The sequence below is a fragment of the Stigmatopora argus genome, chromosome 7, assembly GCF_051989625.1.
Source record: "Stigmatopora argus isolate UIUO_Sarg chromosome 7, RoL_Sarg_1.0, whole genome shotgun sequence".
NCBI lineage: Eukaryota > Metazoa > Chordata > Actinopteri > Syngnathiformes > Syngnathidae > Stigmatopora > Stigmatopora argus.
The window spans coordinates 13,623,973-13,649,906 of record NC_135393.1 but is presented as its reverse complement, the minus strand read 5'-3'; the positions used below and the strand labels follow the sequence as shown (position 1 = coordinate 13,649,906).

Here is a 25,934-nt window from a genome sequence, read left to right as displayed (position 1 = left end):
GTTACTACTATATTTTTCAGTTTTATCTTTATTAATTTGGAAATTTGTGTAAATAAAACGCAGTATGCTTTCAATGTGTTATTAGTATTTATCGTTTTTCATCTGCTTTCCAGTCAATGGCCTAGCTCTTGTTTTGAAGGGAAGGTCGTGACTACCTGGGGCTAGTTCCGATTAGCAAAACTAAGGTTTACTATTGATGTTGACACTAGAGTTAGTCATTTATGGCTCAAAGGTAAAATCACTTATTTTCATCCAGTGATCGATAAGTTATACTTCGTGCAGTCTACGATACAGCTTTTCATTCTCTTGCAATTTTTTTGTTACGATTAATTCCAAGGGTCGTTCGCATGCACGTACAACAAAACAAAAATGAAAAGCAGTATGTGCATCTTTTTTTGTTTGTTTATTTGATGATCACGTTCTTTATAGAACTTCACTCTATTCTTCTATTTATAAAGATTATGTGCAAGCTGGGGTGGTGGAAACTAAAGTGTCATGTTTGCTTTTAAAAAGCAACTTCATCTTGTTTAAACGTTTTCCACGTCGGTATGTTCTTTGTTTGGATTCGTATCTGCAAATGATCAATAATCAAAATTCGCAACATTTTTTTGTCAGAGTCACACTATCTTTGTTTAGCACTGGATATGTTGAATTAACTATTTCAAAATACATATTTCCTCAGCTTTACCGGGTACTGGTTTCTTTCTTAGATCTCCATATACGCTGTATAAATTATATATATATATAAATACACCTTAACAGGACTGGGAGGAAAATGTTAACTAGTTGACATTCATTTGACAGCTATAACCTCAATCAAATGATTCCTGTAGTCGCAGATCAGATGTGCACAATGAGCAAGATTATTTTTAGACCATTCTGCTTCATAACATTGTTGCAGTTCAGCAAGATTCCAGGGATGTCACGGTCAGTTTGACACGCCTGCAATGGATGCCGGGCAACTTTTATAGAATGGCTGTACTATTTTATAGTTGAAATATCTCCGAGTCTGCTCAGTGAAGTGCGGTGGCGGTGTAGTGCAGGTACTACGCAAGACTCGCATCACTGGCATACAGAATAGAAGCAAACGTAGAGACGAGTAATGCCATTTTAATAGAGAACACCTGTTCGCTTAAATCTAAATCGTTGGCCGCAATGTGATATTTATCTCCACCGTCATTCCTCTGCTTGATTTGACAGTCAACGGATCCTCTGCCTACTACGAGAAGAGAGACACGACACGATTTCCCGAGTTCCAGCTGAGTCAAAGTTTCTTGAATAATGGCAACCCCGAAAGAGATGGATCTGCAACACTCTCCAGCCCGGACATCAGCAGGATCGCCTCTCGACGCATCTCATTCCGCCCTTAATCGAGAGGAGGGGAGCACTTTATCCTCCAAAGAGTACCGAACACCAACAAAGCCGCTATGGGCACCTCTTGAAACGGATGCACCGGTCACACTAGGTATGTATCTCTCCTTAGATAACGAAAACAAATCTCAAAAGGTTATCTGTGTGCATGTGGTGGCTCAAAGTAAATTCTTTGGATTGTCAAATTATACACATTTGCAATGCAAAATCCCTCATTGGTAAAAAAATCAGTGTGTAAGCCAGGGGTGTCAGACTCTGGTTGGTTCGCGGGCCGCGGTAACGTCAACTCGATTTCATGTGGGCCGGACCATTTTAGATATAATATTTAGATTTTTTTTAATAAATGGATTAAAAGAACTGGATTACAAGCCCTGAATATTCATTTTTACACATCTAAAACAATGTTTATTTTAGCTTTTTTATATATTTTTAGATTTTACCAAATGATTTTTGAACTAAAAACAGAAAAAAATGATTAAAAAATGACAATTATTGATTTAAAAGGGGGAAGATCAGGAAATGTAATATACATGTATACTCTTCATTTTAATTTGATCCTAAAACAGAAAGTTGGCACTCATGATTTACTTTCTCCGGCCACACAAAATGATGCGGCGGGCCGGATTTGGCCCCTGGGCCGCCACTTTGACACATGTGGTGTAAGCAATTGAATAAATAGAAGTTATTTCCATAGAGTAGATATATATTTTTCTTCAATCATTTGAGCCGTCCTGTAATACTCTGAAATGTGTTGTTTCACATGAACATTTTTATTTCAATAATGAATATAATTTTTAAAAAACAGCATTTTTTTGTCTGTCCAAATAATGTGTCACTAAATTCCTTCCCTCCATTTTGTAGCATCAGACATCAACAACCACGAGGTTCACCTTTGTCAGCTTTGTAGCCGTTGGTACGAGACACGTCAAGGTCTATCCAGTCACGCACGCTTCCATCTGCAGGAGATGGGAATCCCGTACACTGACGTCAAGGGCAGCCCCATCGACTTTCTATATCGGCTCATTAAGGAAGAAAACTTCAAATCTGGCAGCAAGAAGCAACAGGAGCCTAAATCTCCAAACAAACTAATCGGGGCTTCTGCTAAACGTCCGTCGGGGTTGTCGCCTCCACCCAAGTCGGCTCCCTGTAAACGGCCAAAGCCCCCTGAGGAGTCCACCTGCATTCTTTGCGGCGAGGTCTGCAAAAATCGTAGAGGCCTGGCTAGCCATTCACGCTCTCACTTGCGCCAAATTGGGGTTCTTGACCTGCTGGGGAAACATGAGTCCGCTATAGACACTGTCCAGGATCTGGTAAACAGCGGTGTGTTAGAATCAACAGCCAAGCCCAAAACGAACAGTAGCAGCAGCTCCCTTTCAGCACCTTCACCAGCACCGACTTCTCCTCTCGCCTCCCTGCCGCTGTCTCCCGTGGCGGGGGAATCCAAGTCCTCTTTTCCCTCTACGTTCCCAAGCCCGGAAAAGCCTCCTCAGAACTCAGTGAATCGGGCACCGAAGGCTAAGAAAGGCTTTCGTCTGGCTGTAGACCCCCTCCTCAAAAAGACAAAGCCCGAACCTTTGGAGGTTGATATGTCCCTCGAAAGCGGAGGTGGCGACGGCAGCGCCGCTACGCCTCCACAGAGCTCATCTGCTCCCGCGACTCCTTCCAAAACTGTCGTTGCAGGTAAGCAGTTGTTTTGTTACCTCCTTTCTAGGTATGTTACAATGGTACACGGTCGATTGGTCGCCGGTCTTTTGGTCGCCGGTCTTTTGGTCGCCCGTTGTTTGGGTCCGGGCGACCAAAAGATCGCGACCAAAAGTCCGGCGACCAAAAGACGGCGACCAAAAGACCGGCGACCAAACGACCGCACACGCTTTCTAGGTATGTTACGATCATGACTGTCAACTATCGTTGGTTATTTTATACGTCGGTTTCTGGTCCGTAAGACTGTCTAAAGTGGACAAATATTGTTTTTAAGGACATGATGAATCATCATCAATATTTGTTGGTGGCGTCTTGTTCTCTCTTTCTCTAAGCAAACTAATTATCTACTGGAGGCGGAACTTATACACATAAACAAACGCTCTGACAAATAATGGTTTACAATACTGCATATTTTTGCATTGCCCCACAGATGAAGGTTCGCCACCGACAGTCCTCTGTGACTACTGCGGTCAGCTTTTCGAGACTCGCAAAGCCCTCTCGTGCCATGCCCGTGCTCATCTCCGCCAGCTCGGCATCAGCTGGTCCATCAGGACATCACCAATTGATCTCCTAAAGGAAGTTATGGTACACGGTGAAGAAAAGTTCTTGTCGGGCGAGTTGCCGTCATCAGTCAAAATCCAGTGGAGTCCTCAAGGTTCTAAACGTACCCTAGATAGCCCACAGACCATCTCCAACCACAGCTCCTCACCTGTGGATTACTCCATGAAAGACAAATCTCCATCTTCCAAGAGTGGAGCTGTGACCTGGGGTAAGCAATCTGTGACAACTTTCAAATATCTAACTTTAAAGAGACACCTAGTATGAAGGACCTTCACGTAAATGACGGGTGATCAAAGTATTTGAGTATGCAAATCACAAATCGCTTTAAAAAATGAAGAAGAAAAAAAACGACACCACTTTCGAGTGTTGCCATTGTGTAACATAGTGCAGATGATAATGAGTATTAATTGTGTCAGTAAAAACGTGGGCAATCTGGGATACTCGCATCTGCTTGGGTAAAATAAAATGTCTGCCCCAATGTCAGGCATCCTTTTTTGTGATTTACTGTTCTTTTCTTTGTTTATGCAGTATTGCAGTAAATTCTGTGTTTTTTTAACAAATGATAAAACAAAATAAATTTAAATGTATTATTATGGTTAAAAAAATAAGGTAACCTTAAATGTACTGTGCAAACAACAAAACAGCTTATTTGCAAATAAGTGAATCAACTTGAATACAACTGAGTTTTTCTTGTGTTTTTTGTGCTTTATAGGCATATCATGTGAGCTTTGTGGCTTTAATTTTGAAAACCGCAAGGCGCTGGCCAGTCATGCACGGGCACATCTTCGTCAACTGGGCGTGCTGGAATGGAAAGCAGAAGGGGCCAACTCGCCCATTGAACTCCTAAGCAATTTGATTCAAAAAGACCCGGTGAGGGTGGCTGCTGTCACCCGTCGCTATCTTGAGGGAGACTTGTACATCAAGAAGGTGCATTTTTCAGTTCTCACACAGACTCAAAATTGACTACGAAGGCAAATGATTTGGGGAAAGTATCCTGAAATTTCATACATAGATTTTCTACCCGATGACATAAACAAGACCCTCTTTCGGAAGTGGTCAAACCCTTACCTATGTTTGACTTGGAACTTTTTTGTCTCAATTTAAATTCAAATGTTTGTCCTTCATCCTCTTTTGATCCTAGAAAACCCTTTCGCTATCCAATCTGTCAGATTCGGAATCATCGCCTGGCAGCAACCTGAAGTTTTCAGGCCCTAAATTGGGAAGGGACGAGCAAGATGCATCTCCTGTTTTGTTCAAGAAACCACTAAGCCTTACGCAGTCCGGGTCGGTGATTGGCAGTGCCGGTGTGCGCTCTCCAAGAGGTAAACAATAAAAACACACGACCATACAGTACATAAGAGTTTCTCACTGAGCTCGTAATAACTACATCTGTGTTTCCCAGCACTCGCGCTCCCAAAACAACTTCCACCTGGAGGAGAAGAAACTCAAGACACCAACTCCCAGCAGCCATCACGGTCTGGAAGCATCCCAGCGCTCTTACCCAAACCTCCATTAACTCCTTTAGTCAAACTGGTTGGAAAAGTTTACTCCCTCAAGTGCAGGTCAGTGATTTGGCATTTGCGGATTACATTTCTCCACGGTCGGGCGGGGCAGTCCAGAATTAGAGAATGATTGACCTTCAAAATTATTGACAGTTAAGCCTTCACTTTTCAGATTTTTTTTTAGCTACATTCTCATCAATAATGTCTAGTAAACTATTCAAGGCACGATTGGCTCATCTTACAGATCAATTGTACAATTTGCATGACATGATTCAGTGAAAAAGGGCAGTAAGAGGGTTTCAAATCTGCATTCATGTTAGCTTTTTCTCAGGAATAGACAAATTACATGGGTGTGCCTTAAAAAAAATTCAAGTTAATAATAGGGATGTTATAATCACCTATTTTTGCACGTGAGTCCCAATCTGCCAACGTAGACTTGACTAGTTTTGTTTCGCTGCCTCTAGATGGCAACATACTCATTCCACTATCCTAGCTTGAAGCCCCAAACAGCAGCAGTTGCAGTTGGATTTTTTTTCCTTCTGTGCTGATTAGATCATCCTTCCTTATTTTTGGCTGTTTGACAGGTTTTGTGAAAAAGTGTTTCACGGACCTCTGTCTGTTCAAGAGCAGTGGATCACACACCTGCAAAAACACATCCTGTCGTTGGGTTACAAAGGTCAAGCGTCCCCCCCTGCCGTGCCATCGTCTCCCCCAGGCCTCATCCAGCCCGTGGCTGTGTAGTTTCAACATCTCTCGCTCTGAAACCTGCGCATGTGGGGATCAATTGTTGATGTTGTCTTAATTTGAATCTTTTTAGCCTTTACGCCACTGTCACTCTCTACCAAACGTCATTCAAATGAATTGTGCAGGTTGAGTATTAGCAAATACACCAAACCTCATTTTTATATCATGATCATTTGGTAAACCTTTTGTTTTGTCATGCTAACTTGACTGTGACAAAATTGTAACCTAAATATGGCAGGATGTCAACAAATGAATTATCATTGACAACTTTTTGTCTTTCAGAAAACCTGATTCTCTGTCCTTTGAGATTGTATGCAGTCATATGTATTTTTAGCTCATGGTTTTACTCATTTTTACGTAAATTAAAATTATGTATGTATCTTATACATATTAGTAATTGTTTAATGTCCACCACTCTCTAAAAAAAATGGAGACCGGCCAATATGCGACTAGTATGAATGGGAATTATGATGTCAAACACACTGTTTGCTAATAATTCCACTCATTAAAAAGTTAGTGCCAATACTATAATAACAGCAGCTTTTTATCACAACTCAACTTCCACTTATGAGAATAGCAAACAGCTCTGGAAGTTTTTCCCCTCATCTTATGCAACCTTTATTCATGGAGACATTTCAATGAGAGAGCTTCCATTTTGGCAAAATCAACAGTGACAACATCCACATGGTTTTAATGACCTTATGGTGGTATAGCCTTCAGTCTCAGTATTTTTTTAATGATTCCCAAAAATATATAGCGTTGTGGAAAAGTCCTAATATGGAGACAAAAGTCGACCTTAAGACAATCTCTTTGTAGGGAGGTTGTTTTTTTTTCCTTGCCTCATATTTTTACACAATGTGACTGTAAACTAGCTATTATCCTAAGAGCAACAAAATGGAACTGAGCCGTGCTTTGGATTAATATTCGCACCCAAAATCGTGCTTAAACAATACAGTCAATAATGTATATATGGTGCTTTATTATTATGTGCTATACAAGTGGTTGATTTAGGTCAGGGTGTCATAAATATAGCTGGTGGGCTGAAAATATCAGTGAATATGGCCGCACAAGAAGCTTATATTCAGCCTACATTTTTTGTTGCACTTCTCAGTTTTAACGCTAGATAAAGTAAGTCCTTTAAACACTGCTCTGACATATTGAACTCAATGAAGGAAACAGTATGAGAAATCTGTATTTTGTTTGCCATAAATCAGCATATATTCAAAATAATCCAATATGATAAATTGAGCTATCTTAGTTGTGATTCTGTCGACTTTGATGCTGTTGCTAGACATTTTCTCACCTTGTTAACGGCCTGTTTTTCAATGTTAATAACTCAAACTATGTTGCAGTTTTACTCAAGGCGATGAGTGAAGGTTGAACTGACTCAACAAAGTCACCCAAATGAATTCCAGCAAAGGTGCAGTGAGGTTAAGGGGTCGGCGTGGGGGGCCGTCTGATTGGCGAGTCAGCAGTTGGCTGATTGTAATAGCACTCCCCTTTTCAGGAAAGGTAAAAATCAATAGATTACATTTGATTGCTGAATTAAACACAATCACTATTCAGATGTGTGTTCTTTAAGTCCTGAATCCATAGAAACATGTTAAACAATGCAGTCATTACTAGAGTTACTAACTAAGCATTACTTGCCTGCATTTAAAAGTTACATTTAATTATATTAATTTATGGGCAACAATCTTTTGCAGCTTCCATTTTTTTGGGTGAACAAATGAAGCAGAAATTAGCCTCTATGCATTTTTAATCAGCCCTGGACCTTCAGACTCAGGACCGATGCTCAATGTCACCCAAACATCATTGAAAGTTTTTTTTTCATATTGACGTCACACAAGCTATCACCAGGGTGGGTACTTTTCCTTCTTATTGGTTCAGAGCTACTACCTGTGTGGTGAAGGCCCACATCAACAAATGAGGGATTGAATGGAATAACACATGAGTCACAGCATGTGTTCCGCAGAACAGAATTTAGGTATTCGTACATCGTACAAGAACTTTGAAAGTGACCTAAACACAAGTTCCCTTCAGAATGACTATGCTGAACAGGTTTGCACATATTCCAAATATGGCAAAGTGATCAAAATGTCAAAAAGCAGTGATTTTTGTTTTGTTTTTATTCTTTTACTAAATTTATTTAGATTTCGGTATGATTTGGCAGATGGGGAACTTTCTTAACCTGAACCCAGCTGAGTTTGGCATCTGAACAGAGGAAGACGAACCATGTTTTGGGATTAGATTCATCTCTACATCCAGGGAGAATCCCCTTCATAACATGTCAGGTAAAGAACATCTCTGTATACGATGCATTCAGAACTATCTTTCCAATCTCTCATCTGCTTTTCTGCACGGCGGTGGCAGTCCGCCAACTGACTGTGAGACTTAATGTCTCCTCTGCATCCCGGGAAGGTCAAAAATAGCAAGTGATTTTTTTCCCCTTCGCTACAGCAACCCTTTATTGGAGTTATTTCCAGCTTGGAACACACAATGCATTCATGGCTTCTCAATTTCCATGTGAAACCTCCAATAGATCCGTAACATGATCCAAAATAATTACACTGTAGATCACACATGCAAAGTTTAGAAACAATATGTGCAGCCAAGTTGTCGGACTAAGTGTCAAAAATACTCCCACATAAGGATTATAAGCTTCATTACATGCTTTGTTTTTCTCTGTTTTCATTCCACACTTCACTTCTTGCCCCGCCCCGCCCCACACTCCACCTCTGCTGGGATCACATTATTGGAAGCCCATAGAAAAACGCACTGCAGCACTGCTCATTTTTTAATACCATGATGGACCAAATGGCAGAATTCCTGGTTTTGGTCAACAACTAGTGGTTTTTCAATTGCTGTGAATTGGTATTTTCTTAACAAAAAGGCAAAGAAATGTGTGAGTTTGCATGAAAAAAGTGATGATGAATGGATGATTCTAGATCGTCTGTATAAATGTGAGTTAGGCGGATGTTAATATACCCTCTTATGCATAAATAATGTATTTTTTCTTTTATTACATTTTTTTAAAGTAAGGACAGTGGTCTTTTGTGCGGAATTTTGCGATATGCAATGAGGAAATATATAGGTGAATAATTTTAAATGAAATTAATCAAAGATCCATTTTGGATTTTCTTCATTATTTAGATATTAAAGATTTTTTTTTAAAGTGCTAATTTAAAAAAGCAAGGGGGAAAATATAAATATTTAAAAATGAAATGAGAAAATAAAATAAAATTAAAATATAAAAAAAATTACGAGTGGTTCTCCTTGCAAGTTGTAATCAGATATGTGAAAGATGTCTTCCAATTTTAATTAAATATTACTAATAATGATTAAATGGTAGTAATCATTACTCCAACAGATTTTCTTCATTATTTAGATATTAAAGATTAAAAAAATGCAAATTTAAAAAAAGCAAGGGGTAAAAATATAAATATTTCAAAATGAAATATCTTTTTAAACAAATTTTCTGGTTTTGTTATATAAATCTCTTTGACTTCACATATATTAACTCTTTGGCTATCATTGACTGAAACTGACGTCCAATGCATTTGAACGAGCTGAAATGGATTGGACGTCTATTTCCGTCAATCGGTGCTTTCAATATCACTTCCCCTGTTTTGAATGATAATATGTGAATGGATGTAGTCTATAGTGGGGAGAAAAAAACAAAAACTTCCATTACATTCATTCTGAATGTAATGATTGAGAGTTCCCTGTGTCATTCACAGCGGTGAGTTAGCATGTTACCGCATCTCAAAGTGCACTATGTCCTCCGGGAAGAACTCAGTTTAGCAAGTTTACAGGAAGCGCAAGTTTGAAGGTAGCATGACTTATGTCCTAGTGCGCTCCTGCAGTGTCGCATCTGTGGGTGGCCTCCTCTAAATATGTCCCACAATCCTCTCAGCCAGCAGGAAAATATTCGAGCAAAAGCCCTATCTTACTCATCAACTTTTAAGAACAATCAGGCCTGGAAAAAAATGTTTTTCCTTTTACCCCAAAAAGCCAAGTATAATAGATCCATAGATGCAGCAAAAAACATCACTTATATTATACCATGACTTTGAGATGGACAATAATATTGAGGTGAAAGCGATCAAATGTTCTCATCGTGACTCACTGAGCACAAATTCGGAAGTCAGTGTCACTGATATGCTGCGTAGACGTGTCTCTTGCTCACTCGCATTCTAAATTCATTGGTCAATCAATAACCCTCTGTATCTCTCTATTTATATTTGTGCACAATATCCTCCGGATGCAGTAAATGTTATATGTATCATCTTATCAGGTAAAGTGAATCAGCACAAAGTATCTGGGTCGTTCCAAAGTTAAAAACTAAATCTACACTTGTATTGATTGTTATTTTTCTTTCAATCATTCGGATTAACAATCTGACATTCCGGTTCTTCATTTGAAGATGGTACAAAAAGCAAAAAAAAAAATGTCTGTGAGAATATATTAGAAAGCAGTGGTGGTCCGTGCATTTTCTCGTAGCGCCTTCAACGGGTAAAATCCACTTCCTAGCAGCATTCAATGATTAAATACAAATACTGGAGCTTTTCAGACATTACAACCGGGCCAGGGGGTGATTTTCCCAGGAAAAGACCGATGGATGTCAATGGCGAAACGGCAGAAATTGCACTAAAATGGGGTAAAATCCACTTCCTGGCAGCATTTAGTGATTAAATACAAACACTGGAGCTTAAATACAAACACTGGAGATTTTCAGATATCAGAACCGGGCCCACAATTGAAACATTATTTAGGAATATAGCCATATTTTACTCAGCAAAAATCCTTTTTAACTGTACACAATATCCAGCCTCCTTTCTTTCTTCCTTCTTTTCTATCGCCATCGAAGCTAATGGTGAAAGTCGAGCCTGTCCTGTCGTATTTCTGGCATAGTCCGTCTTGAAAATGGCTTTAAATCAACACAACAATATATTTGCTTATGCAGCTAGCTCCAAATAGTTTGGTAGCTCTGGCTAATCACTAGCCAATCATAGTTGGTGAAAGCGATGACGTATCCCTACGCCTGCGACAAGGCATTGTGGTGTTGCCAACTCAAAATCTGATTGGTTAAAGCAACAGTCTTATCGACGCTTGTTTAATGCAGCAGAGCCTGCAGAACTGATTGTGAAGGCCTTGAGGCAGATTTCTGACCCTGGCGACAAATAATGGCTGAAATATGATTGGTTAAATGCTTCAATATGAAAACACACATCTGGAAGCAGTGCAACCAGGGGGGAAAGCAATGAAAGGAAGCTAACAGACCATTTGGAATTATTTAATAAGTATTAATGCACAAAATATAATATATGATTCAGATATTTCAGAGGCCAGCAGAGAAGGCCCTGACGGCCCGCCACTGTTAGAAAGTGTCAAAGTAGGTGTCTGGGCTTCTGCCGTATTCTGCGGTTTCTAACATCTCTGCAGACTTGATTAAAAGACTTTGGTCTTAAATCTATCTACAATGTATGGTGATCTACTTACCGATTCTCAGTGCAATTGTGCTGACAGCACTTCTCATCAATCTTCACATGGACTTGGCTGCACTTTCAACACTGCACGCGTCAGCAAAAATGCAGAGCACATGGCCCATGTCGTTGGCATCCCCTTGCATGTTTCCCCGTACTGATTTGGTCTATGAATCTGATCAGACAGTGAATTATTTCATGACATGACGGTAAAACAGTTGGCAGGTTGTCCATCTTTTTTGTTAGTTTTAGTGTTGCAAGTGGCAGTAATCCAAAGTTACTGCGTGGTCAATGTAAAAACTAGGTCTGGATACGATTATTGAAATTGATGTTTTCAGCTTGGATTTGAAGAGTGGTCTTGAAAAAAAAAATGCAATCGGAAGTCCAAAAATCAGGATTGGGACAACCCTAGTAAAAACAGTTCATTTTTAAAGCAGATTGACTTTTACAAACAAACAACAAAGTGTAAATGGAAGCAGCTGTCCTAAGAACATGCAGCAATATTTTGGTACATGTTTTTCTAATATTTAATAATATTCTCACTGTTGCTCTTTTGTGCCTGTGATGACCTCTTGATGTGGTCTATAGCGAGAATGGAATGAGAGGGGGGGTTGTGTAATAACCCGTTGGAGCTATTGAAAAACTTTTCATGCAATATTTTAGCTCCTCAAACATCCACAGTGCATTTAATAGTATAGAGTAGATTTTATTATAGGAAATCATATGGGATTTAATCTGAAATTATTCACCATTAGCCTGATGCAGGAAAACATTGGATTGATTTTTCTTTTTTTTTTTTAATAGTATTCTACATTAGATGCTGGAATTCATCCATGTTCAGCTCACCCAAATGTGTAACCTGAGCTTTGTTATGGTTTCATTCAGTGGAATTCATTGGGGAGTTTCATTTTACATTATATAGTGCCAGAAAGGAGAAAAAAAATTCTAGTGAGGGAGAAAAGAAAGATCTGTATCACAAATTTGTATCACAATATGTATGTATATATATATATATATATATATATATATATATATATATATATATATATATATATATATATATATACATATATATATACATATATATGTATATATATACATATATATATGTGTATATATATACACACACACACACATATATATATACATATATATGTATATATACACATACATATACATGACTGATGATAGTAAAATTATCATTTTTATTCAAATCTAGTAATCAGTTTAACCCTGTATGTTGATTCTTTGGAATTGGTCACCAAGAATACCCCATACTTTTTGTCCACAGTGTGATTCTCTTTAAAATGTGAATGTTGGAGAAATTGTTACAATAATATGACTGAAGGTTGAGAAAAATACTTATATTTCTATAATATATAGAAAAAAATATTGGAAATCTGCACACAGTTATGGCAAACTAAGGCTTCCCAGGTACTTAAAGAAATATTAGCTTCTCAAGGAGGTCCTTGCTCTGCAGATGGTGTTGGCAAAGAGAAGAACTGATGAATAGTTTTGGAAAGCGATTTAAGTGGCGATGCCAGTTTTGAACACTTGGACACACAAAACAAGAATTTCCAACCACCACAAAATATGCTTTTCAATTTGATGATGTACTTCTGGAATTCCACCTTGGCTTTCTGTGAATTTTGCAATTTGGGTTTAGTGGAAAGTGCTGGAATCTCAAAACTGCAAAGTTCAAAAAGGACAAAGAAAATGACATCAACAATATCATATTGCATTAATCAGGACGAGCGGTAAGAATTTTCAAGTTACACCATGTAAGCATGTTTTCCTAAGGAACTGAAAAAAGAGCAAGATGTGGAGTTGGACCTATTTTTTCCTAAAGATGCTTTGGTTCAATTTTTTGTTTTGTTTTAGGGCAATAACATGTCCAGATGGAAAGCCAGATGCTTGTAAAGTTAAAACAAACAGCCCCACCTGTCCTACCCATGAAGACAGAGAAGCAAAACCGGAGACTTAATGCCTCATTTGCGGTTTTCTTTCCTTCCCTCTTTGACAAGTCCCGGGGAAATGTGGATCAAAATGTGATTTTCGTCGTTCACAAGAAACATCTGGATTTTCATAGCGCTCCAAGTCGTTTCCATGTTTGCCTCCACGACTTTCCATTGCACCAAATAGTCTTCATATCGACACCAAGTTAGTCTGATGTCATTTGAAAGCAACGTGTATCACCGATAGAGTGAGTCAGTGTGCAACGGTTCTTATAAACAGAGGAGGATGGATGCAGGCGGCAAGCGGAGGATGAAGGAGAGACACCCATCCAGCGTGAAAACCGTAAGATTATAAAACATCTAGCTCCTTCCTGACTTCCACACAATTGGAACGGATACCATGTCAATAGTGCTTCTGCTTTTATGTGTTTTTCCTAGATCGACAAAGGACTTATCTGAGGGGAACCATTTTTTTCCATCTTCCTAACATCTTGGATTATTGCTGGATAAGAAACTGAAACTTATTTTTGTTTCTTTTATTGCACTGAAACGGACAACAAACACATTGAGTGGTAAGTGATGTATTTGATGCCATTTTAAGTTAGATTTTATATTGAATTTCATCCTTTATCGGTCAAGGAATGCTTCGTTTTTATAGCTGAGACGCCAGTATAACTGTCTGTTGTCATAATTTAGTGCTGTACTGCTTATGAAAAATATAAAAACATAAGACGAGTCAAAGCCGTTGTTGGAAATTTGCCATCTCAATAAAATGTGGGTTGGTTTCAGTGTATTTTGCTTTTCGTTTTTTAGTACTGCCTTTTCTTTCTATTGCTTAAAGACTCCTGTAATAAGTACTTATCATACATATTGCAAAAATAATTAAAAGTGTTCCATCTATCTTTAGTTATCCATTCTGATTGGCACTGAAATATGTAGAGCTAAGTACAAATATCTGCAAAAAAATAAAAAATAAAACAAATAGAACACTAACGAACCATTGTTAATGTTATAGGTGACCTGGCCTGGTGCCCGTAGTTGGCTGGGATAGGCTCCAGCACCCCCCGTGACCCTTGTGTGGATAAATGAAAATAAGTGAATGAATAATCATAAATCTTCGAATCCTTTGTACCCCTAAAATGGTCAAACCAGATGTTTGTATCGCGATCGTAATCATCTCCCTGTCTAATTTTCTCTTTTTTTTCAGCCTCTTGGAGCATGGCCCAAAGGAGACTCGGTCCTGAGCCATGTTAGCTTCGGGCCGCGGCGACTCCTCGTCCCCAACGCTGATCCCTCGCCCGTCAAATGCCAGCGGGGGCAAAGCGGTGGCCAGGGGGGGCCTGGACATGTCGCAGCAGCGAAACCTGACCGCCGGCGGCGTGTTGGTGGTGGTCCTCCCCATGACGTTGGGCATCGTCTCCAACGTGGTGGCTCTGTTCATCCTGGTCAACGCCTACTCGCTCCAGCGGCGACGCTCCAAAGCCACCTTCCTCCTCTTTGCCACCTCCCTGGTGGTGACAGACTTCATGGGCCACCTGATCCCCGGCGCCCTAGTTTTGAGACTCTACATCTCTGGCGGCGCGCCACCAGAGGACCCCGACTTTTCTGACGGCATGTGCCAGTTCCTGGGAGGAAGCATGGTGTTCTTTGGACTGTGCCCGCTCTTCCTGGGTTGCGCCATGGCCGCGGAACGCTGCCTGGGCGTCACCAAACCGCTCCTGCACTCCTCCCTGGTCACCAGCAGCCGGGTTAAAATGTGCCTGTCTGTGATTTGGTTGGCGGCCCTGTGCGTATCCTTGCTGCCCTGCTTTGGCTTGGGCTCGTACGCCTACCAGGACCCGGGGACCTGGTGCTTCATCCAAGTGCTGGGGGACATTGACAGGGGCGACGTGGCGTTCGTGTTGCTTTTCTCTGGGATGGGCCTGACTTCCCTGGCCGCCGCGGTGGTATGCAACAGCGTGAGCGGGCTGACGCTGGTGCTCGCTCGGCTCAGGAGGAAGCCGGGGTCGCATCATTCGGCCAAGTCGCACGATATCGAGATGGTGGTGCAGCTGTTGGGAATCACGGTCACCTCGTTTATTTGCTGGTGTCCTCTGCTGGTGAGTAACAGCTAGTACAACAACAGCACGTGGACGTAACGGTCGACTACGATATATAGTACAGTATTTGAGCGGTTGCAGCAGGTTTCAAGATTCTTAGGATCTTTCATGTTTAAAGTAAAAGTCAAGTCAGACTCATCTTAATTGTGTTACCACATTTCTGTTGAATATTAGTGATTCATACTGAGGTTAGAAGCTTGACAATTCATCATATCACAAACAATGCTAAACAATAGGGAGATTTTTTGCAGTAGTTAACCTCCCCACCACAGAGGTAGCATCAGCCAACGTTTAGACCAGGGATGTCAGACTTGGGTTGGTTCGCGGGCCGCTTTTAAACCATGTTTATTTTAGCTTTTTATATTTTTAGATTTTACAAAATGATTTTTAAATACACAGAAAAATGGATTAAAAAATTACAATGATTGATTTAAAAGGGGGAAAATCCGGAAATTTAATATACATCTATACTCTTCATTTTAATTTGATCCTAAAACAGAAAGTCGGCACCCATGATTTACTTTACCGGACCACACAAAATGATGCGGCGGGCCAGATTTGGCCCCCGGGCCGCCACTTTGACTCACGTGATTTAGACAATATGTAAAATGCACATATTGGTACATGCTGGCAGTAATGGGGATAGACGTCCGATCCATCTGAACTGGGAGGAGTGGCATTGCCCATCACTAACAGCCCTCCCAGTGCAAATAATCATCAATTGCAGCAAATTAGTTCAGATTGCCAACAAATATTCTATGTTTCATCATTGCAGATTTTTGGTCCGATGTCAGCAATCCACTCCTACAAAGGAGCTATTGAAGAGGACCTTCCCAATTACAAAATGCTACTGGTGATGGGTGTGCGACTGGCCACGTGGAACCAGATCCTGGACCCTTGGGTCTACATCCTCCTACGCCGAACCGTCCTACGGAAAATCTACCTCATTTCAAAGTGCCAAGCAGGCGCAGGTGGGAATTTTTTTTCGTGCTCGGACACATCTCCGCCCCAGTCAGAGAAGAATGAAGTAAACGACGTTTAAACTAAGAGAAGTAGAGAAAAAAAATATTAATGTGTGCTCTGCACTGCAGAAATGTTTAAAGACTAGGAAGAAATGTTTTATTTTTCATTGTTTCTTTTACCTTACACATGGAAGCTAGCTAATCGCTATGGTTTTGCACATAATTTTATGAACATCCTGTTCACTTAAGAAACCATTGTTTCATGTTTGGCTCTTAGTAAGACAACTTAAAATCCATTATTTTAACACTAAATTGACAGTGCGCCCAATATATGAATTCTACTTGTGCTTACCACCCTAAAAATAAAAAATAATATTCTAAATAAATGTAATATTTTATGCTATATAATATTATATTATACTGCTCCAGTAAAGTGCTTTTGACGCACATTTACCATTCATCAAAGCCATAAATAAAACAAATAATTCAACTCATGAAACCTTTTAGCCTTCTCTTCATTTACGCTTACGTTTAAAACAAAAAGATAAATAAATACATCTTAAAATGGCTATGATCGGAAAGTGGACTTCACTCAAGACAACCATCTATTTTTTTGTCAAATTTTTGCCCAATGAAATACTTTGAGACTTTGTCTAAAGTTCCTCAAACTCGTGTAAGCTGTCACGTGTTTAAAACACTCAGCACAGAATCACATGACTACTAACACATGCACATTGGTCATGCTTTGCCTTCGACATTCCTCACTTGGATGAAATTGGATTTGTCACAGAAGTACAATGGTAGTTGAAATGCACGATACTAATCTTATTACATCCACTCTGTGAGCAAACCGATTCATGTAGGTCACTTTGGTAAATGTCACCAAAGACAGATTAATATACATTGTTTAGCATTATTCATAGATTTTCACTAATCAAGGATATGCTCAAAAGTACATTGTGTACATATTTCTAATATTTAAGAAGCAAGCTCTTTTTTTTACTTCTGAAAGACGGTTTTTCGTCACTTTTAGTGCATTAAAAATGGCTTTTGAGCATCCATCCTCTACAGCAGGGGTAGGGAACCTATGGCTCGGGAGCCATATGTGGCTCTTTCCATGGGTGCATATGGCTCTCCACTAACCTGTGAGGTAAAATATGGAAATCACTGGTGAGAGAGCTGAGTCCCGAACGCACTAATATGAGCGTCACTGTGGCGTTGATACTACCTCTACCACCACTTTAATCATAATTTTGTGTTTTATTACTCTTCTGGATGCATGATCTCATTCAGACTGATTTATTAGCAACAGCATAACAATGTTGTCAAAATAATTCAGAGACTTTTTGTACTTTAAAAGTGGTGAAATGACAAAAAAAAACTTCTTGTATTTTTACTTTTCAATTCTGAGAATGGCTCTCAAGAAATAACATTAGAAAATATGAATTATTTATGGCTCTCTCTGTCAAAAAGGTTCCCGACCCCTGCTCTACAGCATGTGTCAAAGTGGCGGCCCGGGGGCCAAATCTGGCCCACCGCATCATTTTGTGCGGCCCAGGAAAGTAAATCATGAGTGCTGACTTTCTGTTTTAGGATCAAATTAAAATGAAGAGTATAGATATATATTAAATTTCCTGATTATCCCCCTTTTAAATCAATAATTGTAATTTCTAAATCATTTTTTCTGTGTTTTTAGTTCAAAAATCATTTTGTAAAATCTAAAAATATATATAAAAAAAGCTAAAATAAACAGTTTTAGATCTATAAAAAACTGAATATTCAGGTCTTTTAATCCAGTTCTTTTAATCCATTTATAAAAAAAGTCTATCTAAGTTTATCTAAAATAGTCCGGCCCACATGAAATCGAGTTGACGTTAACACGGCCCGCAAACCAACCCGAGTCTGACACCCCTGCTCTCCAGTGACTTTGCACAAACAAGTTTTTCAAAATAGACACCTTACTTATTGCATCATAAAGTTTACTCAATGAACAATCAAATAATAATGTTTGTCATGTACAAACTTTCCGTATGAATGGAAGATGTTTTTTTTATTTATTATAATCTATTAAATATTACATACAAATTATACAGTGCATCGTCACATTAGACTTTATATCTGTTCTGTACAACTTCACGCAGCTCTACCTGGAAAATGTGGGGTGGTGGGTGCATACCAATTTATGGGAGCAACCAAGGTGATTCTTTTCTCAGCACTGGCTAATTAGCTCATAGGTGAAAGTGAAATAATTAGGCTGGTAATTATCACCACGTAACAAAAGCCTTCTTTGCTCACGGAAATCACTCCACATGACTTCAACAACATCATCAACTCCTTGTAAGAATGATTCTGGAGCTCTAAAACCACCTCATATTTCGTGCTCGCCGTGTTGGAATGTGGCCAAAGTGTCTATTTTCCAATATGTTCAGAGCTTCCTGCCCTAATGAACACTTACTGCTTAAAAATAGGCCAGGACAGTCTGGTTCATTACGGAGTGTGGGGGTGCTGAATATGCAGGGGGGGATGTTAAAAGGCAGAGCGGCATGAAGAAAAGGGCGTCTCCCGTCTTAAGTGAGACGACCTCGCTTTTTGATCGGCATGCACATGTGGACAATCGCACGTGGGGAGTCCAATAGAACAGTCTGACGTCGCTTTGCAAGAAGGACTATTTTAAACTTCTTCACATCCAAACAAGGCACCAGGGCAAAGAAGGAAGAGAAGGTGTAACACATTCTTCCCGTTTTTCACGTCTTCTCTCTACTCGTACTCTCGCATTTATTAATTACAGAGTCCATTCAGAGAGGTTCTAATCCGCCCTTCTACCACCAAGTGAAGAAAGGTCTTCTACTCTGGAAACTTTGCGTGTACGACTCGCTATTGGCTCTTTGGGGGGCTCTGGCGGTTTCAACGATCACTGGGGGCATCTGGACCAACTGCAGGGGTGTTTTATCGTCCTTTAGTGCTTGGCACAGGTTCAGAATCTTTGAAGGGAGAAATCAAAGTGATGAAAATTAAGGTAATTTAATCAGTTGTTCCACATGATGCATATTTAACATTATCATTAAGATGATAACTCACTTGGCCTCTCATGACAGCGACCTGTTTGTGAAACTGTCCTCTGTCAAAACCAGGGTCTTTCTGTGGGGAACATAATACATGGAAAATATAAAATGCGGTTCATCATTGTTAGGAGTCAGCAATCTTTTTTCATGAGGAAAATAGGACTATTATTGCATAAAAATGCATTTCCAGGGACTGAAACAACACTAAAGTGTGATGACTTTTGTTGATTGTTGATGTCAATGCATGAAAATTTAATGTAAATGAGTCCATTTTTTGTTTTTGTTTTATTGATAAATATTTGGTCCAAATGCTGTACGTTAAATCGCTGTGGATGTGTTTTTTCTGTCAAAATGAAGAACGAATCAGCTCGCTTTTACCATATTTCTCAACCGCAAATCCACATATTCAACTTACCTTGAATAGTTCATAGAGATCCTCTTCGAGGTCTTTAATGAAATTTGGGTCAGATAGTTTTGGTAGGACCAGCTCTCGGATTTCCTGCGAGAAAGGCACTTTGGCCTGGGAGAGCCACGCCCAGTAGAAAGGATCTACCAATTACACAAATTCATGACAGTCAACACCCCTTGAAGTTATAACATATGACAATAAGAGCTACTTGCACCCCTCAGAAGAATTTTATACGCTCAGAAAGGATGGAAGCAGTGATGTGTGCATGTTTGTGATCTACTTTAGATTCTTACATGCTCTCCAGGAGTCGGGATGTTTGAGAGGGAAAGCTAGACCATTGTCTATGGCTGCTAGCTTAATTATCGGGTCCTTCACGACAACCCAGTCCGTGTCCTGTAGCAACGGCATCGATTAGATTTGAAGCATAAGACGGGAACTAATTAAAAACGATTGTATAGAGATGACTTTTCTTACCCGGTTTCCCACAGGGTCCATGGGGCAGTCATATTTGAGCAGCCAGTTGTCATTTCCCCTGTCTAGAATAGAGAAAGAGCAGAAAAAAATCCTGTGAGAATGACTCTCTCAGTGACTATGGAGCATGTGACCACGATGGCCACATACTGAGCAGCATGACTTCATGACATGCCTGTGTTCCTGATGATGTAATCAAGGACTACCAAACGTTCGAACTGCAACTGAAGCTGACGGTTGGTGTTCTCGGGCAGGGGTTCGGCTTCAAACCTGCGAAGCCAGAAATCTGCATCCTTGTATCCGTCCACAAAGATCTGGAAGGAGCCAACCTGGGGGAAGATCGAAAAGATCTGTTAGTAGTTGCTCCTGATTAAATTTAAAAGAAAAAAACATGAAAAGAAACGCAGTAGCAGCTGACCTTAGGAGGGAGCCCAATCCTATGGAAGCGCTGACCCACTTTTGGGACCTTCTCCAAGGCAAGCCTTTTCCCTCGAGACTTGACCCGGTCTATTGCGCTATAGTTGAACGTTTCACTTGCCAAGTACACCACCTAGAACAGCCACACTGATTAGCAGTGAAACCAGTTCCCATTGGGCCGCCGGATTGTTATCATAGGTGCGTGCGGATGTCTACCTTGGTCCTTGGAACGATATTGAGCTCCAGTTTCTGGTCGACCAGACTAGCACCGGCCTCTGAGAGGTAGCCCTGGTTCAACACTAAACAGTCGCGACCAAAACAGCACGGACAGCACAGTTTCTGGAGCCACTTAGTCCATTTTGGGTTAAGCTGGCCATAGGGCTCTTCGTTCTTGGGCTTGAACACACCGATGATCTTCTGTTAAAGAAAAATCATGTCAGAAGACATCCCCTTCTTTCAAGTGCTGCATAATATTGTGTTTTCTGGCCACAAAAAGAAAAAAAGCTGTACAAAGCAAACCAATAGATGAATAAATCAAATGTCACCAGTTAGAACAAACAAGTTTCCACTGAAATATAGTATCCAAATACAACATTTCAGTATTGCTGCGTGGGCTTTTTGTAGAATTAGAGCGAGGCACATGACTACTAAGCACTTTGGTGATCAAGAAAATAAATCCGACGTGTGATGGATTGGGAGTTAAAATCTCCTAAATTGTGTGACAAACCAAGAAAAAACAGAGAGAAGTAACACTGGGCCAAAGTATCATGGATGAAATCAATAGGAAGACTAGTAGGTTTACATGGGGGAACTTTTTGGAGGAATGTAACAAGTGGGTCTTGCAGCACTTTCAAATGTCGGCCCCAGGGATGATGAAAACAAATGAACACTTGGGATTAGAATAACAAACAGTTATCTGGTGTAGATTCATGAAACCGTGTCATTACTGGCCCGCTGAACTGATTCCTGCCTTGACAAATTATGCCGTAATCACAAACTTCACGATGATTACATGTACAGGACTTTGTTCTTTGCTCTTGTAAACAACTCACGATTCCAACAAGACGACATGATCACTCACTTTTAACTGTGAAATTTACATTTTTGAATTACTCATGTTATCCGCTTCAACTGAACAACTGTATGGTCACAACAACTATCATAAATGTAAGGCTGGATGATTTTATCATTGAAAATCTTGCTGCGTGCAGTAAATGTCAGCATTAACTTCCCCAAAACTAGCAACCTGTTGTTGTATTCTACACGTCTATGTATAAATATATAGTACCTTATTGTATGAACAACTGGGTGTTTAGTGTAGTAATGCTATTTTACAGTTAAGTAAAGGCCCTCCCAGTGGCTAAAATTAAATGGGGGAAAAGCGCTCATTCCATCTAAAGCTTCCTTCAATAATCTTATCCAAAGAGAAACTATGACTTAGTTGTTGATCATCTTACCCCATGAGAGTCTTTGACAAAATAGCTACCACTGGATCCTTGGTAGATCCTCTCTGGGTAGATGGCCTCCTCGATGGCTTGTTCGGCCTTGCGGATGATCTCTCGGAACTCAGGATCCTCTGGGAATTCGTTCCGATGAGGGTCCCGCGATGCGGTACCGCGATCTCGATCCAGCAGCGGCTGTCTCTCGCGGCTGCGACTCGGACTACCGGCGGGGAGGCGGACTACAGAGCCCGGCGTACCTCCGAATGAGCCCCGCGGGCTGGTAGGCTCCGTTGGACCGTAGCTGAAATCATTTGAGTCACGTAGAGGAGAGACAAGCGGACTTGTCTCGTCCATAATTCTGATGATAAGTTGTTGTAGTTTTTAGTGCGGATAAAAGCCCAAAAATATATAGAAACAAAGTAGCGCAGATGTTTTGCTGCTTGACGTAAGATAGCTAACAAGGAAGCTGGAAAAAGAAAATCAGATGACTGTCAGCTTCCGGAAAAAGGCGGAACTTTTTGTGTTTTGGTATTCAGCCAATCAGTGATTAGTTTTTCGTGTCAGTCATCCTTTCTCTCTTTCTGATTGGGCAGAAACCGGACGCCCACGGAAGGCACGTGAGAGCGTAACGGTTTGTAGTTAATTAACTCTAAAATAAAATCGCCTTTGATAAAAATGTCAGAAAGTTGCGTTAAAAATTACGCGTCTTAAAACAGCGATTATGTTCAACCACCGTGGTTAAACTGAACAACAATTATGCACACTGATGGAAATGTCATAGATTACATAAAATCCTTAAAACTAAATAATGTATTAATTAACATTTATTTTTACTTCCCTTGATACAACCGTTTACCAGAAAATGGTAACTAAATCAACAGTGCAAGTCCCGCACGCGACAAACTCTTTTACATCCAATCTTGGCAGGAAACGTCATGCCTGTGGGTATTTTTTTGAACAAACATAGTTAATAACTGAGAAAGTTGATTTTCTCCTGCGTTTATCTGAGTTTGCGTTTGATTTATTTAAAAAAGGAGCAACACATATTAATGAACATGTATGCATGTAAATATGCAAGATTATAGCCAAAAGCAGGTTGATGTTAAAAACACGAGATAAAGTCAATAGCATAAAAGCACATTGTAGCACAAAAGTATAGAAAAAAATTGACATATACAAATAACAAATGTGTTCAAACTTTTTTGCTCCAACATCTACTGTATTAGTAATACAATTTTATACCAATTAGTTTGTAGTGCGGACGTGCGGACGTGCGCATCCTCTTGCGTCTTCCTGCCCCTGCACAAACACAGCTCGCTTTCTGATTGGTCCTTCGACCGGAAGTGAAGGAAGAGACAAGAGCCTTGGGGGAATCTGTCAAGTTCACACCGGTCCATATCGCATTTGGGATCATTTTGGGGAAAAAATCACATCTCTGCAACCTGCAGCCATTTTGCTTAGGATAAACCTGTGTTTGTTTTTTGAAGGCTTAAAAAGGAGTCATTGGAGTCCAAGTTTGCGTAAATACGGCACAGAGGACGTCGGCATAGAGATGGCAGCGTACAAACTGGTGCTGATCCGACACGGCGAGAGCTGCTGGAACCAGGAGAATCGCTTCTGCGGGTGGTTCGACGCGGATTTAAGCGAAACTGGGGAACATGAGGCAAAGAGGGGCGGACAGGCATTGAAAGGTTTGCAGCGATGACAATCGGGCTAATCGGTATTTTAGCGGTCATTGGATTAGGGCGCTGCAAGCTTCTGTTTATGTAACGGGACCGGATAGGGGAAACAGGTTGCTGTTCTTTTTCTGAAATGAGGCCCATGATAAAGCGTTTTTTTCTGTCCCTTTCACAGCACACCGAAAATAGAGAAATTGACGCAGTTGACAGGGCTCTCATGTTAGTATAGGAGTCATGCCCTGCAATTGGTCAGTTTGATATACCGACATAATGTCATGATCATTTCGACTATTTGAAATAACTGAGTGAATTACAAACACCAGCATCAAATCGAGCATCGTGATGTGAGCAATAAATGCAGGAAGACTAGCTTTTTCTAGGGTGTTGGATCATTGACCAGATGTCTGACTATGTTCACACGGCGGACAGAAGTGATCCAATTCAGATTTTTCATCCCTCCAATCCGGCTACTTCTATAGCCTCAGACTTTAAACAGAAATTCATGGATGTCACAGACATCCATGTTAATTTTGCTATACTGATGGTTTAGCATGTTACTGCGTCATTCAGAAGCAGATATATGCTGTATGCGTTTATCCAAGAGCAAAATGTACTAAAATCAATTGTTGTCTTTGTGTCACCTCAGATGCTGGCTATGAATTTGACATTTGTTACACCTCAGTTCTTAAGAGGGCCGTCCGCACTCTGTGGTTTGTTCTGGAAAGCATCGATCAGATGTGGCTGCCAGTGCACAGGACCTGGCGCCTCAATGAGCGCCACTATGGTGGTCTGACTGGCCTGAACAAGGCTGAAACAGCAGCTAAACATGGAGAGGCCCAGGTCAAGATTTGGAGGCGCTCATTTGACATTCCTCCCCCACCCATGGACGAGGGCCACGACTTCTATCAGACCATAAGCAAGGTTACTTTGAAAAAGGGCATTTAATACTATTAATAATATTAAAGCTCCATGATTAGCAGCATTGATGTATTTCCTCTCTAATAGGACCGACGTTATGCCGATCTGACGGAAGACCAGCTTCCAACATGTGAGAGTCTGAAGGACACCATTGCTAGAGCGCTCCCCTTTTGGAATGACGAGATAGCTCCACAAATTAAAGAAGGCAAGAGGGTCCTGATTGCTGCCCATGGCAACAGTCTCCGTGGCATTGTCAAGCACCTTGAAGGTAAGGGTGTGAAGCCCTAAAAAAGCTCATTGCCGAGTAAACTGCATTTGCAAAGGAATAAGTTTACCAAAATTGCTTTTTATCTCTTTGAGCAATTGGATTTTTTGCTTTAATACTACATGCCTCAAACGCATGGAAATAAATGGCTCGGCCGTTACTTTTTGGCTGTATCAACCACCGGTTTTGTACTTTGAGCTACATATAGATAATTCAATAACAAATGATTCTGCAAGGTTGTAAACTCTAACTGTTAATGTTTTGTAGGAATGTCTGAGGAAGCCATTATGGAGCTCAACCTACCTACAGGTATTCCCGTTGTGTACGAGTTGGACAAAAACCTGAAGCCCATAGGACCCATGCAGTTTTTGGGAGATGAAGAGACTGTTCAGAAAGCCATGGCTGCTGTGGCAGCTCAGGGTAAAGCCAAAAAATAAAGTTAATATAACTTTAGATGAAAGCTATTCTGTTCAGTTACAAAAGATTCTCCTCAACCAAGCCTGATAGTGTTGTCAACATCACAAATGTCAAACCCACACGTGCATACAATATATCGTGTTTGACTCTAATATATTGAGATTAATATTCATCTATATTTTTTACATAATGTGGTTTAAGAGAATGGATCTGCATGATGTATGTATGTACTTACTGGTGTAAATCTTCATCATGGACGTTGGAGGTAACCTTAGTCATCCCACAATATATTTTAAAATTGTTGGTGTAGTTGCACTTGTCCTTACTATGTCACCGAAAATAATAAATGTGATAAGGCATTATGTGCTCAAAATGTTTTTAAGTGGTTGTATTTTTTTCCCCCACCATGCCACCCACCCAACAAACATCATTCATAGTTCACCATTATGAGTACTAATTATTCATTTAGTGAG

At 40.3% G+C, this 25,934-nt stretch overlaps 4 protein-coding genes across 5 annotated transcripts; 3 read left to right on the top strand and 1 right to left on the bottom strand.

The window, feature by feature from the left end:
- Positions 1–127: 127 nt before the first annotated feature.
- On the top strand, positions 128–6,263 carry LOC144077472 (protein Wiz-like). The gene is made up of 8 exons (XM_077605246.1): positions 128–232; positions 1,201–1,465; positions 2,233–3,051; positions 3,503–3,841; positions 4,346–4,560; positions 4,775–4,955; positions 5,036–5,195; positions 5,720–6,263. Exons 2-8 carry the CDS (start codon positions 1,282–1,284, stop codon positions 5,874–5,876), a joined length of 2,055 nt encoding a protein of 684 aa, XP_077461372.1. The 5' UTR covers positions 128–232; positions 1,201–1,281; the 3' UTR covers positions 5,877–6,263.
- An 8,285-nt stretch (positions 6,264–14,548) lies between these two features.
- Positions 14,549–16,949, top strand: LOC144077682 (prostaglandin E2 receptor EP1 subtype-like). The gene is made up of 2 exons (XM_077605595.1): positions 14,549–15,419; positions 16,195–16,949. The coding sequence occupies exons 1-2, from the start codon at positions 14,568–14,570 to the stop codon at positions 16,459–16,461; spliced, it is 1,119 nt and encodes a 372-aa protein (XP_077461721.1). The 5' UTR covers positions 14,549–14,567; the 3' UTR covers positions 16,462–16,949.
- A 1,434-nt stretch (positions 16,950–18,383) lies between these two features.
- pi4k2a (phosphatidylinositol 4-kinase type 2 alpha) lies at positions 18,384–22,677 on the bottom strand. Its single transcript, XM_077606270.1, has 9 exons — positions 22,198–22,677; positions 20,957–21,157; positions 20,742–20,873; positions 20,495–20,652; positions 20,327–20,384; positions 20,146–20,245; positions 19,859–19,992; positions 19,460–19,519; positions 18,384–19,362 (listed from the first exon to the last, which is right to left on the bottom strand). Exons 1-9 carry the CDS (start codon positions 22,534–22,536, stop codon positions 19,201–19,203), a joined length of 1,344 nt encoding a protein of 447 aa, XP_077462396.1. The 5' UTR covers positions 22,537–22,677; the 3' UTR covers positions 18,384–19,200.
- A 765-nt stretch (positions 22,678–23,442) lies between these two features.
- LOC144078005 (phosphoglycerate mutase 1) lies at positions 23,443–25,838 on the top strand. 2 transcript variants are annotated; one of them, XM_077606173.1, is made up of 5 exons: positions 23,443–23,573; positions 23,670–23,873; positions 24,508–24,782; positions 24,867–25,047; positions 25,312–25,838. In XM_077606173.1, the coding sequence occupies exons 2-5, from the start codon at positions 23,735–23,737 to the stop codon at positions 25,479–25,481; spliced, it is 765 nt and encodes a 254-aa protein (XP_077462299.1). In that variant the 5' UTR covers positions 23,443–23,573; positions 23,670–23,734; the 3' UTR covers positions 25,482–25,838. The 2 variants fall into 2 exon arrangements, with proteins under 2 accessions (XP_077462299.1, XP_077462298.1); XM_077606172.1 differs by having other exon boundaries at positions 23,517–23,873.
- Positions 25,839–25,934: the final 96 nt, after the last annotated feature.